This window comes from Lepus europaeus, chromosome 12 (genome assembly GCF_033115175.1).
Source record: "Lepus europaeus isolate LE1 chromosome 12, mLepTim1.pri, whole genome shotgun sequence".
In the NCBI taxonomy this organism is placed as follows: Eukaryota; Metazoa; Chordata; class Mammalia; order Lagomorpha; family Leporidae; genus Lepus; species Lepus europaeus.
The window spans coordinates 94,079,272-94,098,150 of NC_084838.1; the positions used below are offsets into that span (position 1 = coordinate 94,079,272).

Genomic DNA, 18,879 nt, shown 5'->3' on the forward strand with positions numbered 1-18,879 from the left:
AGAGAGAGAGCTCTTCCACCTGCTGGTTCACTCCCCAAATGGCTGCAGCAGCCGGAGCTGGGCCGATCCAAAGCCAGGAGCCAGGAGCTTCTTCTGGGTCTCCCACACAGGTGCAGGGGCCCAAGGACTCAGGCCATCTTCTACTGCTTTCCCAGGCCATAGCAGAGAGCTGGACTGGAAGAGGAGCAGCCGGGACTTGAACTGGCACCCATATGGGATGCCGGCGCCACAGGCGGCGGCTTAGCCCACTACACTACAGTGCTGGCCCCTCCTTTGCGGTCCTGCTTTGTGCTTTTAAACACATCTCTGCCATTGTCTGCCTCTCTGAAGCGACTGATGCTGATGACCTTAGCAGCGCTGGCACTAGAAGACCAATGAGATAATGCACAGATAGCAAGGCGGTGGTGGTGTTGGGGGGCCAGGTCTGTTACGGATTTAGTAAGATGCCTGCCTTCCCTGTCTGCGTGTTTCCTTCGGTCTGTGCAGCGCCCGTGTGCATTCACGGGCAGGGCTGGACCCCGAAGCTAGGACTCCACCTTCTCACCCATTAGTTAGTCTGCCGTACCTCACTCTCCGGAGCCGAATTGGTCGTGCTCGCTCACGGCTGCCACCCACACTGCGTGGCTGGCGCGCTGCTGTGTACCCAAAGTGTGCCGTTCACGTCCAGACGACGTTTCTCGTGGCCATCTTCTGGCAGAGGGCACCGACGTGTCTTGTTTGGTCTCCTTGGGATGAGTTTCTCCTGACTTTTTATTCTGGCCGCTCTGAGTAAACTGTCTTAAAGGAAGCTGCACCTGTTAGACCAGTTCACGGGGGGTGCTGGTATGGGTGGGTCGGGGTGCTGTTGCAAGCCTCATGAGTGTCACAAACCCATTACTAAGCTTGGTCAGGCAAAGGAAGGGGAAATTTGTTGATAACCAAAGCTGTATGTTGAGATAGCTGCTGTCTGGTAGACCCAGTATGTAAAAAAGGCATTTTGTGTTTTAGAAAAACACCACAAGCTGGAAACATCTGTTTATAAAAAATGCCGAGCTCAGCCATCAGTGGGCAGAGAAAGAGAAAGCCTTCTCTGTGGAGGCTTTATTGTAAGCATGATGAGCCCTATGTGCAAATTTAACACCTGCTGCACGGTGTCTTGGACCCAATTACCCAAGGAGCTCCTGGCTGAGCAGGGAGTAGGGTGGGAGCCAGGGATGCTGGGGAGTGGGCTTCACATCCTGCCTGCTCCCCAGGGCGGCCCTGACAGCCGGCTCCCCGTTCTCTTGCAGTCGGGAGAGACAGCGCTTCATGTGGCAGCTCGCTACGGCCATGCCGATGTGGTTCAACTACTGTGCAGCTTCGGCTCCAACCCCGACTTCCAGGACAAGGTGGGTCGTGGGGACCGACTTCGCTCCGCCTGGTGCGCAGGCAGCTGTGCCCCGTGGGTTTCCCGTCTGTCCTCACGGAGGGCAGGGTGGGAGCCTGCAGCTCTAGCATGCAGTGGGTGCCAAGGCCAGGAGCAGGTCTGCCTTCAGATCCTAAAGGAAAGAGGTGTATCTTGGCTCACAGATTTGCTCCAAGGTCAGGAGGCTGCATCTGGCGATGGCCCTCCTGCAGGCAGGTTCGCTGCATTGCAGGACATCACAGGGACAGGGACAGGAAGGGTGCAAGGGACCCAGCCAAACTGGCTTTGATAACAGGCACACTGTCATGATGACCTGTTAGCCCCGTGAGTGGACTAAACCCGTTCCCGAGGGCAGGCCCCTAATCAGCTCTTTGTAGGAGAGGATACAACTTCTGGTTGCATCAAACCGCACTTGAACCATAGCAGGGTCTCACCACTTTGCTCATGGAACCCAGAGCCCAGCCCTGTGGGGTGGGTTTCTTTGATCATTCTCAGTGGACAGACGAGGAAACTGAGGCAGAGCAAGGTTCCATCACTTGCCCGAAGCTCATGCGGCCGGCGAGGGTGGTGGAGCTGGGGCTTGAACTCACGCAATCAGGTTTCAGAGCCCAGGTTCACTGCCATGGCCTCCCCCCAGGCAGGTGTGGAGCGGGAAGGTCCAGGTGTCGCCTTCCTCACGGACCTCCCAGCCGGCCCTCTCCCGACAGGTTCAGGCGGGCTCATCTGGGTGTCTCTCCTACATCGCCGTGACACTGTGTGGGCAGAGTTCCCACTCAGAGCCGAGCCCTCCCACCGTGCACAGTTGCAGATGAAGTCAGCAAAGGCACTTTGATTGATAGGACAGGTGCGATAAATCCACCTGCGCTCGGCTCTGTTGTTTAAGAGCTGTGCTGACAGTTTCCTGGGCTCCGGAGGGCCACCATTGGGTTCTGTACCCAGAAAACCAATGTCCGCCACCTGCCAGGGCTGAGGACCGGCCATGGTGGGTGAGGCTGGTCAGGTTTACATCCTCCCTGTTGGACCCTCAACACCCCCGTCATCGGTCTAGGGCAGTCTCTGCCCCGGTAGCCACGAGGGCCTTTGCCTCTGCCCTTGGACTTGACCGTGCTGTGGAATTGGCTCGGGGAAGAGTGCCTGCTTTCCCATGGTCACGTTCCCCTCCTGTCCTCCGTGTGTGTGTGTGTGTGTGTGTCTCCATGGCCAGGAGGAGGAAACCCCACTGCACTGCGCTGCCTGGCACGGCTACCACGCCGTGGCCAGAGCCCTCTGTGAAGCTGGCTGTGACGTGAACATCAAGAACCGGGAAGGCGAGACGCCCCTCCTGACGGCCTCGGCCAGGGGCTACCACGACATCGTGGAGTGTCTGGCCGAACACGGAGCCGACCTCAATGCCTCCGACAAGGTGCGCTGCAGGCCATGGGTCCTGCTTCCTGGAGGGCGATCTGGGAGGGGGGAGGGCTCGTGTTACTGCAGAGTAACTCAGTTTGTGCCCCTAAGATAACAAACCTGAATGCAGGCACTTGAAGTTATCCTTAATCTTCTGCATTCCACAGAGTCTGGGCGCTTCCCTAGAGTCTCTTTGGTATTTGATATTGATGTCTGGCTTGTATCAGAATTTCTGAATTGATGGAGTGACTTTGGTCTCTTATGTTTAGCCTTTGTAAAAGCTTTGGAGTAAAAACAGTTGGGACCACTGGATTGAAAATGATCGTCTTGGACAAATGCAATTGGCCACACACTATTAATTTCTTTATTTTTTCTTTTTAAAAAAATATTTGTGGTAGAGTTACAGAGAGAGGGAGAGACAGACAGAGAAGTCTTCCATCTGCTGGTTCGCTCCCCAAATGGCCGCAATGGCTGGAGCTGGGCCGGTCTAAAGCCAGGAGCCAGGAGCTTCTTCCAGGCCTCCCACCCAGGTGCAGGGGCCCAAGGACTTGGACCAACTTCTACTGCTTTCCCAGGCCATAACAGAGAGCTGGATTGGAAGTCCCATATGGAGCAGCTGGGACTAGAACCAGCGCCCATATGGGATGCCGGCATCCCAGGCTGAGGCTTTACCCACCACACCACAGCACCGGCCCCACACTATTAATTTCTAGATAAACAAAGAAATAGCTCATTTATTTACTTCCATCACCTGCTGTTTTGCCAGAGACAATAGCTCAGTGGAACTGGCAGGGTGATTTCAGTACTAGACCAAGTGAAACTTTTTGCAGTTAAGCACATCCAGCACACTGTTTTTTATTGTGAACTTGAACTTCAGGGGAAGCTGTGATGTTGCTCTAGGAGGAGGCATCCAAAAGTTCATAGAGAAATGGAATGAGATCGTGTGCATTTCTCATGAACTTTTCAAAGACCCCTTGTGCCAAAGCACTATGGGAAGTTCATAGAAAAAAGTGCGTTATGAAAACACGGTGCATGGATTTCAAGACATTTTTTGCACCAAGATAAACTCACCTTGGATTCCATTTTTCCATGAACTGTTTGAAGCTCCTTTTTATGTGGTTGGGCTTGAGACGCTGGAGGTAATTGAGGAGTGTCCAGGAAGAATCTTCTAGGCACATGGTAGTCGTTCTCAGCTTGGGGCAACTTTACCGTAACCCAGGGACATTGGCTCAAGTCTGGGGACGTTTTGTTGTTGAGCCAATCAGGGGTGGGCTTGCCACTGGCATCGGATAGGTCAAGGTCACAGGTGCTGCTCCAGATCCCTGTGGCTCACAGGGCAGCCACTGTACCAAATGCCAGTCGTCCTGGGCTGAGATAAGCTACAGGCCTGATTCAGAACTGTCCACCCGGCTTGTAAAACACAGCACATCTGTCCACCAGGGAATCTATAATGGGTGGAATGAATTCCCACAGAGCTTAAGCGTGTTAACAGCTGCTTCTCACGCTTATAACAGTCCTCCAACATGTCAGTTCCCATCAGTTTCCCAGCTTCTCCGGGTGCAGCAGAGCACGGTAGGCTGGCTCCTTGCAAAGTTAGAAGGCTGAGAAAATGGTTTTTAAATTGTATTTCAAATACTTTGAGTAAACAGGCTGTTGAAGACCCAACAAAAAGTTACAAATTCAGAGACATGGAGAAGTGTGGATTCCCTTTTTCTTTTCTTTTTTTTTTTTCTGATTGTACTTCCCAAGTGTAAAATAGTCAGATGGACAACTTAGGCTGTTAATATTCAGAGTGCAAAATAACTAAGCTTTCTCCACCAGGAGGAAAGTTTATAATTTTTTTAAAGATTTTGTTATTTGAGAGATAGAGACAGAGAGAGGAAGAAACAGAGAGAAAGATCTTCTATCTGCTGGTTCACTCCCCAAATGGCCGAAATGGCCTGAGCTGGGCTGATCCCAAGTCAGGAGCCAGAAGCTTCTTCCCAGTGTCCCACATGGATGCAGGGGCCCAAGCACTTGGGCCATCTTCTACTGCTTTCCCAGGCACATTAGCAGGGAGCTCGATCAGAAGTGGAGCAGCTGGGACTTGAACTGGTACTCATATGGGATGCTAGCACTGCAGGCGGAGGCTTAGCCTGCTAAGCCACAGCACCAGCCCCCAAGTTTGTAATTTTTAAAAAATGTTTATGTATTTATTTTCATCTACTTGAAAGCCAGGGCAATGCAGAGAGACAGATAAAGAGATCTTCATCTCCTGGTCACTCTGCAGATGCCTGCAACAGCCAGGGCTGAGTCAGGCTGAAGCCAGGATCCCAGAACTCAAGTCAGGGTCTCCCACGTGGGTGGCAGGGACCAAGCACTTGAGCCATCGCCTGCGCCCTCCTGGGCACACTAGCAGGAAGCTTGATCAGAAGTGGAGCAGGAATACACCCATTGTCAGTGAAATCTCACTCAGTGGCAGCAGGGAAGGTCGAGGGCCCCAGGCCCCTGGGACAAGGGAGGAACACTCACGGCCCCCCCGGGTTGGTTTGCAGGATGGACACATTGCACTTCACCTGGCCGTCAGGCGCTGTCAGATGGAGGTCATCAAGACGCTCATCAGCCAGGGCTGCCTCGTGGATTTCCAAGACAGGCATGGCAACACCCCTCTGCACGTGGCCTGCAAAGATGGCAACCTGCCTATCGTGGTGGCCCTCTGCGAAGCAAACTGCCACTTGGACATCTCAAACAAGGTGAGCGTGGGCGCACAGCTGCCACAGGTGGGGGTGGGGTCACCCACCCATCTGCTGCTGGCTTTTGGCTTCGTTTCTCTTGGCTTCTCTGCACGGTTCCCAGGGAACGGCGCTGACCACAGGAATGCATTCTTACAAGGTTCTGCTCTTTCAAGTTGTTTCACGGGTGGCTTTCGATCATTTCTTACAGTAACAGAAAATAGGACGTTAAGCCTGGCTTAGCTTCTCACTGCTGGGTATCCCAAGGGTATGTTTGTGTGTATCTGTGGTGTGTGTTTCCCTCTGTTTGTGTATGTATCTATTGTGTGTATGTGTTGCTGTGTATGTGTGTGTGCATCTCTGTGTATCTATGGTGTGTGTGTGTGTATGTGTGTGCACGTGTGCTTCTGTAGAGGAATCAGAGCATGTGGTACAAACTGCGCATCTTTTTGGAGCATTAACTTTAGGAAGAACCCTATGACATCATAATTTGATCATGGTTCTTAGGATCTTTCTTTGCTTTGCTTTTTTTTTTCCTTTGAGAGTTTTAGGGCCCAAAGATCCTAACATTTTTTTTCCTAATAAATTTGGTAAGACCAAATCCTATCTTTGCATGATTAAAAATTAAAATAATCAATTGTGTCCTCTTCGTTGCATTTTTTTAAAAATTATTTTTGACAGGCAGAGTGGACAGTGAGAGAGAGAGACAAAGGTCTTCCTTTGCCATTGGTTTACCCTCCAATGGCCACCGCGGCCGGCGCGCTGCGGCCGGCGCACCGCGCTGATCCGATGGCAGGAGCCAGGTGCTTCTCCTGGTCTCCCATGGGGTGCAGGGCCCAAGCACTTGGGCCATCCTCTACTGCCCTCCTGGGCCACAGCAGAGAGCTGGCCTGGAAGAGGGGCGACCGGGACAGAATCTGGCGCCCCAACCGGGACTAGAACCCGATGTGCTGGCGCCACTAGGTGGAGGATTAGCCTGTTGAGCCACGGCACCGGCCCTCTTCGTTGCATTTTAAAAATCCCATATCTTTACTTCTAGAAGTTGGCCATGCCCTTCCCTTTACCCTGAATCCCATCTTTATTTTTTTGTGGCCAAGTAAGATACAGCAGGTGGGTGTGCAGGTGCCCAGAGCCCTGCCTGTAGCCCCAGGAAAGGCAAGCACTATTCTGTTATGATTGGATTAGAAACAAAACCCAACTGGAATTATCTTTTTAATTGGGGGAAATATTTGTTTATAAATGGCATGTACCCTGCCAGCAGGATTTTATTAAAAAGAATTAATATCTGGAACAGCTAGAGTATTATATTTCTACTAAAGTATTCTGTTGTATATGACATGATTAGTTTTAATGGAAATGGACATGGCTAAGCTTCACCTTCTGCTGATAGGAGAAGGTGGGCTCCTCGGTCTTAGCCGTTAGCCACCGTTGGCTTTCTCAGCTTATCGCGTTCTGATCTTGCCAAGTCAGTTGTGGAAGCGGCTTAAGGGGAGAGCCCCACGCAATGTTAAGTAGCATCAAGACCTTGCTTTTCCTCCTAGGGTTCTTTAATTGAGTCAAAAGTGGCTTCAAGGAGCATGTGACTGCCTTTAGAACTGGCCACTGTGCGCACAGTCAGCCTACTGTGTGTGAAGCGAGCTTTGCTAAGTGTGCTTTTTTTTTTAAAGATTTTATTTACTTTATTTGAAAGAGTTACACAGAGAGAGAGAGAGAGAGAGAGAGAGGGAGGGGTCTTTTATCTGCTGGTTCACTCCCCAATCGGCCGCAACGGCCGGAGCTGTGCTGATCGGAATCCAGGAGCCAGGAGCTTCTTCCAGGTCTCCCACGTGTGTGCAGGGGCCCAAGGAAGTTGGTCATCTTCCACTGCTTTCCCATAGCAGGGAGCTGGATCGGAAGTGGAGCAGCCAGGTCTCGAACCAGCACCCATATGGGATGCCGGCACTTCAGGCCAGGGCGTTAACCCACTGCACCACAGCGCTGGCCCCTAAGTGTACTCTTTAAATTAAAACTCCAGCAAGTCAGCCTCATAATTTCATGTTTAGAAACACCTGGCTTATTTCATGGAAGAGTCGTTGTGATGCTGCGTATACCCAGGGCAGTTCTTCAGTTGCTGCCATGAACTTGCGCTTTTATGACGTGCAGCACAGCAGCAGCACCTACAGAGGATTCCAAAGATGATTTTGTTGTTTGAGCTGAGCTCAGCCAAAGCACAAATCATCGGTCCCACAGCGTGAGCCTCTTGGACTCAGCAGCAAAGCTCAGATGCGCTGCTCAGAACGCACGTGGAGCAGACGGGTGCTGGTTGTAGCAAGCCTTGCACCGCGGTGTCCTGCCGACGGCTTTGCAGGTGCATCCCGTGTTCAGACAATGTCATTGTGAGCCTGTGGGTCTTACCCCTTCCTCACAAGGGCCGCTTTATTCTGTTTTCTGTTGCTATTGCAAATTACCTGAGCATGGTATGTTATCAAGGAAAGAGAGGTGTTTTTTTTTTTTTTCAAAGATTTATTTATTTATCTGAAAGTCAGAGTTACACAGAGAGAGGAGAGGCAGGGAGAGAGAGAAAGAGAGAGAGGTAGAGAGGTCTTCCATTCACTGATTCACTCCCCAGTTGGCCACAATGGCCGGAGCTGTGCTGATCTAAAGCCAGAAGCCAGGAGCTTCTTGCAGGTTTCCCACACTGGGGTGGGGCCTAAGGACTTGGGCCATCTTCTACTGCTTTCCTAGGCCATAGCAGAAAGCTGGATTGGAAGAGGAGCAGCCGGGACTCAAACCGGCGCCCATATGGGATGCCAGCACTTCAGGCCAGGGCGTTAACTCGCTGTGCCACAGCACTGGCCCTCTGAAAGAGTTTTTGAGCTGACAGTTTGGGAAGCCGATGGTCCTAGATCGGGCAGCTGCATCCCGCTGGACTCCGGTGAGGCCTTCTGACTATGTCCTAGAGGGGCAGATAATGTCACGTGGCAGGAGAGGAAGTCAGAGAGTGAGCTGGCTTGGAGGCCACCTGCTCTCACAGTAACCAGTCCCGCTCCTAACCTAACTCACGCCATCTGACAGCACTCCTTTCTGAGGGTGGTGCCCCCAGTGGCCTACCTACCTCCCACTGGGCCCCGCCTCTTAAAGGGCCCACCACTCCCAATACCATCACACTGGGACTAAGTGTTCCTGGTTTCCTTTAAAAAAAAAAAAAAAAAGAATGTGGTGCAGGCTTTAGAGGCGCTTCAAAGAGAAGAGGGAAAGTTGGAGAAAGGCAGGGTTTCCCCAGCAGAGCACAGCCAACGTCAGGCTCACTCAAAGACAGGTTGTCCATGTGGCCATGGCACTGGGTGTCCAGCTCCCTCGGGTGGACTGTCACTCTGTCCCCATGCTGTTGTCTTGTCATCTTGCCTGGATTGAATTCCCGCGCAGGTAGCAATGCGACCAATCAAATCCTACCCCTGCTATCAGTCGGTCTTCAGGCCTTTCTCACACATGCATAGGTTAAATTCCTAACTTCCTACCTAACAGTTGCATCAGAATTTTAAAATGTTCTTCGGGGTCCCCTGGTCACCTGCCTGCAGCGAGTGCCCTGAGATGCCCTGGCGCCCAGACCCACAGGCAAAAAGAAACAGAAAATAAAACCGTGTTGGGTCCATCCTTGAAGTTCGCCTCCCTGGGCCATCGTCTGAGGCTGTGCATCCATCTGGCCCTCTGTGGCTGGGTTTGCACGTGCACCGCGTTGCAGTTCTTGCTGCCAAATTTGAGAAACCCCCACCTCCTTGCTGCCAGCACAGCAGGAAACCGAATGGAGCTCTTTGAAGTAAGTAACTTTTGCAGCAGCCAAATCCTGGCCCACAGCTGCCTGGCCAGCCGCTGCCAGAGGCCCAGGGCTTTCAGAGAAGGGCAGACGCCGCCTCCTGCTGCTTCCTGGAGATCCCACATTCACACTTCCCAAATGCTGTCCTCAAGAACAGCACGAGGACTCTCTTGGGTCTTTGGTTTTTGAATTTTTTTTTTTTTTTTTTTTTGCCTTCCCAGTATGGACGAACGCCCTTGCACCTGGCAGCCAACAACGGGATCCTGGACGTGGTCCGGTACCTCTGTCTGATGGGTGCCAACGTGGAGGCGCTGAGCTCGGTGAGTAGCAGCCAGGGCTCTGGGCAGGGGAGCTGATGGGCAGGCGGCCTGGGCCCTGCCTGCTGTGGAGAGGGCCCCCCCCCCCACCGCCCAAGCTATGACAGCCCACTCTGGCAGTTACGTAAACCCGGGCCCACGCAGCCCCAGCCCCGTTTAATGTCTGGTTCATGTTTCATCCTCTTACTTCCCCAGGCCTCGCTCTGCGGGAGTTCCTGTTTCCCCCGGGCCTTTGTGTTGTGCCTGTTGCACAACCGTGCCATGGAGCATGTGTGTTTCCCTTTCCTGGATGCTCCCTCCCGGGCCCCAGGACACTGAGAGGCCCCCCGAGAGGGGGATCCAGAGGAGGAAGGGGCGCTTGTCCTCCGAGGCCAGGCTGCCAGAGAGCTGCGGGCTGTTGTTGCAAGGGCCTGCCTTTACTGCTAGGCCTGCGAAGTATTTTTTGCTTTTCATTTTTTAGAATTGTTTTTTTACTTAGTTGAAAGAGATCTTCCACTCACCGGTTCACTCCCCAGATGCCTGCAACAGCCAGGGCAAAGCTAAGCTGAAACCAGGAGCCAGGAATTCCATCCAGGTCTCCCATGTGGGTGGCAGGGACCCGGTTATTTGGAGCATCACCTGTGGCCTCCTAGGGTGAGCACTGGCAGGAAGTTGGAATGGGAAGCAGAGCCGAGATGTGAACCCAGGCGCTCTGGTTGGGGTTGTGGGTGCTCGAAACGTAGTCTCAACCTGTGCACCAGCCGCCGGTCTCTGCACACTGGTTTTCAACACAAAAGGCACTGGCATGTGTATGCATTTTTAGGAGGAAATTATTTTAGTTCTGGATCAGAGATCGCTTTGAAGATGCCAGGGCTGACTCTTGCCACACTCTGGCAGGGTGGCCAAGCCTGCAGCACTGTGTGACCTCTGACCTCTGTGGGGGCTCTGGGAGCCTGTGCCCCCACCACCACCTTCATGTCACCATCCTCACATCATTAACCCACAGGGCAGCTTCTGGCCCTGCACGGCCACTCCCACGCATAACCCGGGAGCTGCCTGGTCCATGTAACCAAGCGCACACTGCACACCAGGCACCACTAGGAACAGGAAATGCAGTGCTATGAGAGAAACTTCTGGAAACTTCTAGAACATGGGAGAGGGGCACAGTCCTTTAATATACAGTCACTGAGTGGGGCACGTATGGTGGCAAGACAGAGCGGGGTCCCAAGGGCATGCCTGGGACTGGGGACCCGGAGGGCTGGTGGTCGGCAGAGGGCAGAGGTGTGATGTAGAGTACCAGGCACAAGGCCTGAGCTGGCAGGGCAGGTCGGCGAGACTGGCATGGGGAGTTGCCAAGGCAGGTGCAGGGGTGGGCAGGGCGGGAGTGCGCCTGGCCTTGGTGGTCAGGGGGAGATGGGGCTCCCTGTTGCTTGCAGCAGGGCAGTGTTGGGACTTGGCACCGGGGATGTGGCCGGCAGGCACATTTGTCATCCTCAGTGTGCCAGCGGCCACGTTAACCAAGGAAATGGATTTCTGTGGGCACAGTCTTTCAACCTGGAATCGCTGTTGTGAAATGTGTGCCGTCTCTCAGCGTGCTTTGATCGCTCAGTTTCCAGCTGTGGATTCTGTGCCCCCAGAGCATCTGTCCTGACCCCATTCCTGGCCCCGGGCGGAGTGAGCGGCCATTGTCTGTCCCTGCCTAAGCCGCCTTCCCCCCTCCAAAATAGCCCTGGGCCCAACAGCGCCCTCTAGCTGCCGCCTTGCCTCTCCCTTTCTGTCCTCAAACAGGAGGACTTCAGCCATGTCCCCCACAGGAAGCCAGTCACTTGAGCCGTGTCTCCTAGGGTGTGCAGTAGCAGGAAGCTGGAACTGGGAGCCAGATCTGGGTATGGAACCCGGGGACTTGGGCGTCTTAACCACTACGCCAAGTGCCTGTACCCAGACTTCAAGGGGCAAGACAGACTTTCTGAACAATCACAGCACGTGAACAGATGTGAATCGTCACAGAACAACTTTGTGGTCCCACTCAGGCACCCAGAAGCCTCCAGGCGTGGCCCAAGGGTAGCCCCTCTACCCCGGCTGTAACCACCCAGCCCTCTGCCATTCCTGGTCCTTGCTGCCTCGCGCCTCTCAATCAGCTGGCCCGAGGCCCCCTCACAGCTTTTAATCCATTTCACTGTTCCCGCGTCATCAGCTGGTGTACACGTACTGGACAATAGAATTAAAAGATGTTTGGTTTGGCTGCAAAAAACCAAAAATGAAATCCATGCATATGACACATGAGAAAAATCCATAGAAGATGCATATTATGAAAAAAGTGCACGAATGGGAAAATGTTTGCACCAAAATTCCCTTTTTCTGGTGTGACCTTAGGAAGTGCCTTCATATTTGCCACTCCGTGATGCAGTCTCCTACCAAGGACACGAAACTGCTGCCGGCCCCCGCCTCTCCCCCAGCACACGGCTGTGCCTTCCCCATCTCTGCTCTGTCCTCCCCCGGGCCTCTTGCGGGCCCCTGGCCTGCAGCCCCCACCGACTCCTAAGGCACACAGCCAGGTGTTTCTGGTCCCCACTTTGTCCTGAGTGCCACCTCCCACACCGTGTCCTCTCTCCCCTGCACCTGCTGGTCTTCTTCCTCGGGGTCTCACCCAGGCGCCACCTTCCCTTACCTCAGTAAGAGAGCTGGGAGGTGCGCTGGGGCGCCTTGACTGGGGAGGCTCCATTCCTTCATGCAGGGGGGACGGGGGGGCTCCCTTCCGACACCTGCCGCTGGAGTCAGTGTGTGGCGCACATGCTCCCTCGTGCAGAGAAAATCCAGCTCTTCTCTCTTCCCGACAGGACGCGAAGACCGCCGAAGACCTGGCGCGATCGGAACAGCACGCCCACGTGGCAGGTCTCCTTGCCAGACTCCGAAAGGTGAGAGACTCTGGCTCTCCGTGTGGAATTCTCCAGAAGGTGTTATGTGAACAATCCTCGCTCTCCCTTGTCGGCTTGAGCACGGACAGAGCAGGGCTAGCTTGTTGCAGGCAGTAGCTCCCCCACCCCCCTGCCCGGAGCTCCCAGAGGGGCTGTTGTGCAGGAGGGTTGAGCAGCTCAGAGCCCTGCAGCATCTGCCCCAACTGCCCTGCGGGCGGCAGAATCTACTAGAAGCAAAGAGACCCTTGTACGTGTTTGCCTTCGTCACCCCGCAAGGCCTCCAGCCCGCGTCTCTGCCGGGCACTTCTGACCAGTCCATCCTCTGTGCTAAAAAAGTGACCCCCAGGTTAGCCACTGCCGGCTCTAGGCGGACCCCGGGGTAGCTGACCGGAAGTGACCCAGCCGTCGCTGTCTGGTCCAAGAGGCATACCCCGGTGAGCAGGGGCTGCAACAGCCCCAGGAGCCCCCACTGTCTGCCCATATGTTTCTTGGGGTCGTGTCCGTGTTGGTTCTGGGCAGGGTTGCCCGTCTGTCCAGCAGAAAGAGCTAGAACCAAGTCCGGATCTCAAGCAGAAAGCCTAGTCCCAGGAGGACGAGTTCTGTCCACGGGCCAGAACCAACTGCCTGAGGCTCAGGACCCTCCTTAGCCAGGGGGCCGGAGTCTCCCGCGCCTGCCAGCAGAGCCAGTGGGAAGGCGGTGCAGGGCTGTGCCTTGGACCTCAGGGCCGGGCCAGCCAGGTAGAGCCCCAAGGCTCTGGGCCCTGGGCCTGTGCTTGCACAGGGAGCCTCTGGCTGTTGGTTCCTTGAGAACCACAGCCCTGGTGTGCATTTTGGGAGAATTCTGGGTCTGGGGTGCCCTCTGGTGGTAAAACAGCGACCACTAACTCAACAGCCATTCTGCTGCAGAATGTGGCCGGGCCCGCCCTCTAGCACTGAGTGTCGGGATTGTCCACCGGCCCAGAAGAAGCTGACTGCTTAGGATTTCTGGAAGACAGGTGGTTTGCAGGAATAGGAGGGAAAAAGTCCTAGTCTTGAAATGCGCACACCACTGAGGTCTACCAGCAAGCATCCAAACCTTCAGGGAACCGAGGCCTCCTTTAATGAACAGAAGAAGGTGTCAGCAACCAAGCAGCAGGAGAGCTGTCAGTAGGTACGGCATTCAAGGCCGCCTGGCTCCTCTGCTCCCACGGTGGAGCGCCTGGGTGGAGGAGACTCAGCTCTGCTGCCCAGTCCAGCTTCTTGCTAATGCTTTCTCTGGGAGGCAGCAGGTGACGGCTCAGGTTAGCTGGGTCCCTGCCCACTCTTGGGGGAGACCCAGATTGAGTTCCAGGCTCCTGGCTTCAGACCCGGCCCCTGCTGTTGTGGGCATTTGGGGAGTGAACTGCCTGTGGGAGATCTCTGTCTGCCTCTCCGAAATAAGCATTTTTTTTAAAAGGAACCCAACTGCAGAACTTAGAACTAGTCCTTTAAGGAAACGCAGAGAAATTTAGGAAAACATAGAGGAACAATTCATTTCTGTAGCAGAAAAAGTTGACAGAATAAATTTTTAAAAATCAAATCCTTGAGTGCAAAAGTATATTTCAAAAAAAAAAATTAAGAACATGACAGAAGCCACCAGTAGCAGAATAGATCAAGCAGAAGGGAGAATCAGTGATCTGGAAGACAGGCTATTTGGAAATACACAGAGGAGAATGAAGAGTACTGAAAAAAGCTAATGGCAACTATGGGACATCATTAAAAAGCAAATATCCATGTCGCTGGAGTTCACGAGTGACTTGAGGAGGCCAGAGAGGTGGAAGCATATTCAGACAGTGACCGGAAAGTTCCCAACGTTAGAGGAGACACAGCTGTCTGAGATGCAGAAGACAAAGGTCACTGGTTTCAGCTCAGCCAAGTCTTCCCCTGAGACACATCGTTAGTCAAGCTCTCCAAGGTCAGAGCTAAAGAGGATTCTCAATGCTGCATGAGGAAACAGCACAGAAGGGTGTCCCGGTTCAGCTGACCACGGAACTCTCGGCAGGAGCCTTTCTGCTGGGAGGGAGGAGGGAGAGACTGCTCACCCCTGCAGGGGAAGAACCATCCACCCAGAACACTGTCCCCAGCAACGCTGTCCTTTAGGCATGAAGGAGGCATCGAGATGTTCACAGGCAAAGCAAAGCTCAGAGAATTCGCCTCCACCAGACCCGCCCCGCAGCCAAAGGGAGTGCTTCAAATTGGAAGGAAGAGGGGCTGGTGCTGTGTTGCCTCAGTGGCGTTCCGTATTGGAGCACGGGTTCAGCTTCTGGCTGCTCCGCTTCCAATCCAGCCTCCTGCTTGTGCACTAGGGAAACCAGCGGATGTTGGTCAAAGTGCTTAGGTCCCTGTCATGTACGTGGGACACTCGGATGGAGTTCCTGGCTGCTTGGTTTAGCCTGGTGCAGCACAAGCTGTTGCAGGTATTTGGGGAGTGAACCAGCAGACGGAAGATCTCTCTCTCTTTCTCTCTCTCTCTCTCTCTCTCTCTCTGCCTCTTTTACTCTTTCTATAACTCTGATTTTCAAATAAATAAATCTTAAAAAAGAAAAAAATTGAGGGGAGAATGGTAGTTCACCAACGCTGGGGAAAGTAGGCATATGGGAGATTAGGAAGGTTGACAGATAGTAAGCTGTAGTCAGGGGAGAATGTTCTGGTGTTCTGCGTACAATAGGGTGGCTATAGATAACAATAATGAGTTTTTTACAAAAATGCTAGAAGAAAAGTTCTCTAATGTCTTCACCAAAAAGAAGTGATACGTGTTGGAGAGTGGGCTTGGGTCTCCCCCAGAATTGAGCATTACAGGATAGACCCTCCACGTCTAGGGACCTCGCCACCCCCCTGTGGGTGGCAGCAGCGGAAGGAGGAGCTGGCAGTGAGGTGTGCCTCTGCTCTGCTCCACGAGTCACTGCCGTGGCCTCTGTCCCTATCTCCCTGGCATTTGCCGTGACATCTTTGCCAGAGCTGTCCTCTCCTTAAACGAAAGTGCACGGCTGAGGTGTTGTCGACCCAGATGAGATGCCCAGGCAGTGCCCTCGCTGTGGGGCCTTGCTGCCGCACAGAGATGGAGTGGCAGAGAGGGAGCTGTCCCTGCGTGCAGCCGTGGGCGCGTGAGTGACACGGGCGCCTGCACATCCCAGGAGGGCTGGCGGCCGCCGGGTTGGCACAGGAGCGTGCCGACACGACCGCAGGAGTAGGGGACGAGCCATCGCGAAACCCCAAGGTGTATTTATCCACTGTTTTTATGAAATAGCCCCAGCCTTGGAAAACTCAGGGCGTAGTGAATCATGACCCTGAAACCCCTCTGACTTACCTGTTCACTGCAGTAACGTTCTCAGCTCATGGTTTTCGACAGATTTTTCTTCTGTCTTCAAAAAACCCTACGCATGGCTTCAGAGTTTCTTTGGCACCCAAATAAACTTACCTTTCCATTCCATCTCTTCCACGGACTTCCAGAAGCACCCCGTAAATGCTCAGTGCAGCATTATGGAACCGAGAATGCCACTGCAGATTCCCCCAGTGACCACTAGGGGGAAGTGTTGCCCTGTTGAGAAAGACTGGTCCCAGTTTAGGCATAGAAACGCAGGCGGGAAGTTGGAGCTGTCAGGAGAGTTATGGGTCTGTGAACACATAATTATTAATGGGAAAGTAGCAGTGCTCAGCTGGATGCCGTTGGCAAGAAATGCTGACCCCAGCCCACCCCCGCTGCCCAGGACCTAGAGCGGATGGAAAGTCCGGCCAAGTGTAGAGATCCACAATGGTCCCTTCTGAATGAAGCCATCTATACAACTCCTGTGGCTTTTAAAAAATCTCTATTACAGCCGGCACCGAGGCTCCATAGGCTAATCCTCCGCCTGCGGCGCCGGCACACCGGGTTCTAGTCCCAGTCGGGGCGCCGGATTCTGTCCTGGTTGCCCCTCTTCCAGTCCAGCTCTCTGCTGTGGTCCAGGAGTGCAGTGGAGGATGGCCCAGGTCCTTGGGCCCTGCATCTGCATGGGAGACCAGGAGAAGCACCTGGCTCCTGGCTTTGGATCAGCGCGGTGTGCTGGCCGCAGCGGCCATTGGAGGGTGAACCAACGGCAAAGGAAGACCGTTTTCTCTGTCTCTCTCTCTCACTGTCCACTTTGCCTGTCAAAAAAAAAAAAAGTCTCTTTATTATAGCTCCTGGCTCCTGGCTTCAGCCTAGCCCAGTGCTGGCCATTGAGGCCATCTGAGGAGTGAACCAGTGGATGGTAGATGCCTGTGTGTGTATGTGTGTGTGTGTAACTCTTTGCAAAATAAATAAATAAAAAATATAAGAGAGAGGGAAAAAGAGATCTTTCTTCCACTGGTCCATCCCCCAAATGCCCCACGAAAGCTGGGCTGGATGGGGCTAAGGCAAGAAGCTGGAAACTCAGTGCAGGTCTCCCCACACGGGTGGCAGGGGCCCAGTTGTTGGAGCTATCACTGCTGTCTGTAGGGCTGCATCAGCAGGAAGCCAGAGTCAGGATCCATATCAAACCCAGGCACTGCGATGTGGGATGTGAGCCACTCAACCTTCACCTTCATCGCGAGGCTAAATGCCCGCCCCAACCCAACCCCTGTCCGTCAAGTATCCCGCACACACCACCCACTGACAGTGCCCTCCGTGCCCCGAGCCTGCTGCTAGTCCGGGGGACAGAGCCCTGCTCATTCTGCTGTCCAGGGTGGTCTCACTGCTGACCATGCCTGGCCTGGGCTGCCTGGGAGCTAGGGGGCTCCAGCAGAGGGGCCGCTGCAGGCGGGGGTGAAGGGAGAGACCCCAGGCTGCACGGGGCAGCTTGCCAACACCATCCCGTTAGAAGCACTTGTGTACGGTTTTATGTGGACAGTCCATGCGGCTGTAACTCCTCGAGGCTATGAATGGATCCGGGCTGAGTGTATGCACCCCAAACCCCATTCCCTGCCCTGTGCTGAGTCCCTCTGTTTGTGGACGGATGAGTGAGTGAGTCTGAGTGGTCCTGTGTCAGGGGAGACCCCTGCTTCCATAGACAGAGAAGAAAGTGAGGAGGATACCGTGCCTCCAGCCCCTCTGCCACAGGTTACCTTGTGCCTGCCCTCCTACCCCATTGCAGCGTCAGCCCCTACCCTGCACAGGGGGAGCAGGCGCCCCCTGCTGGTCAAACCGCGGCTCATCCTGTTTTCGTGATGAAGTTCCCACTTCCCAATTGCTCCACCCGATGTGCTGTGCACCGGAAGGCAGTGGAGACAGGCACATCCACAGAGACTGAGAGCAGACCGGTGGTTGCCAGGGTGTGGGGAGGGGAGGCAAGGCCCTGCTTCCTGCTGGGAGAGTTTCCTTTTGGAGGTGGGGATTGGTCTGGAACTAGATACAGTGATAGCTTCTATGTTGGGAACGCACTGAAAGCTTCCGCTCTGTCCATTCTGAAATGTCAATTACAGACCACAGTGCATTGATGGGGAGCGCCCCACCCCGCCCCACCCCTGGCTGATTGGTGGCTCTCCTCCCCCTCCCCCCACCTCCCTGCAGGACACGCACCGAGGGCTCTTCATCCAGCAGCTGCGGCCCACGCAGAACCTGCAGCCCAGGATCAAACTCAAGCTGTTCGGCCACTCCGGGGCCGGGAAGACCACGCTCGTGGAGTCTCTCAAGTGTGGGCTGCTCCGGAGCTTTTTCAGGAGGCGCCGGCCCAGGCTGTCTTCCACCAACTCCGTCCGCTTCCCACCCTCGCCCCTGGCCACCAAGCCGACAGGTAGGAGCCCCTGGCCAAGCTGCCTGCCACGGCGGTGGCTTCCACACTCCGCCGGCGCACCGTCTGTCCCTGGTCCTGCGGCCGAGCACCACGGCCCTGGTGGCTTTCAGGCGTGGCCCAGGGCGCCAGCTAGCCTCCGGCCTGCTCATCTTGTCCAGCGGGGAAAGACTCCCACCTGGTGGCCCCCACTGAAACACAGGAAGGGCCTCACTGACCCCCTCCGGGGCCGACACAGGGCTGGGTGGGTCTGGGCGTGTGAGTGCAGGTTGCCACGTGCCCTGCTCAGGACGCCATCCTCAGCCACAGGGCAAGGCTGGGCAGTGATGCTCCAAGCTGTGCTTGGATACCGGCCATGGGGTGGGGGGGGGCTCCCGTGTGCTTCCTCCCAGGAGGGGTGCATACATCCCCAGGCCCGGGCTACCCCAGCCGCACCGTGGGGTCCCCTGGATGGTAGCGGTGGCCACACCGCCCCCCGCGTTATACAGCCGGCCCTACCGCATGTAGACCAGGCGGTGGACGCACCCTGCCCAGAACCGCGGGGCCGTCCATGCTCCCCCCGGGGAGCCCTCGCCCCAGACAGGAGGAACGTCTGGGATCCTGGGTGTCACTCCCCAAGGCCGCTTGAGAGGGAGGGAGGGAGGGAGTTTGTT

At 54.7% G+C, this 18,879-nt stretch overlaps 1 protein-coding gene across 2 annotated transcripts in view; it reads left to right on the forward strand.

Moving 5' to 3' along the window:
- The window catches only part of DAPK1 (death associated protein kinase 1), a 175,343-nt gene that overhangs the window by 139,815 nt on the left and 16,649 nt on the right, over window positions 1–18,879 (forward strand). For both annotated transcript variants that reach the window (XM_062208524.1, XM_062208525.1), the window contains exons 15-20: window positions 1,269–1,367; window positions 2,589–2,786; window positions 5,305–5,502; window positions 9,496–9,594; window positions 12,408–12,485; window positions 18,007–18,229. In XM_062208524.1, the coding sequence (XP_062064508.1) occupies window positions 1,269–1,367; window positions 2,589–2,786; window positions 5,305–5,502; window positions 9,496–9,594; window positions 12,408–12,485; window positions 18,007–18,229 (895 nt within the window). The remainder of the gene's footprint in view (window positions 1–1,268; window positions 1,368–2,588; window positions 2,787–5,304; window positions 5,503–9,495; window positions 9,595–12,407; window positions 12,486–18,006; window positions 18,230–18,879) is intronic.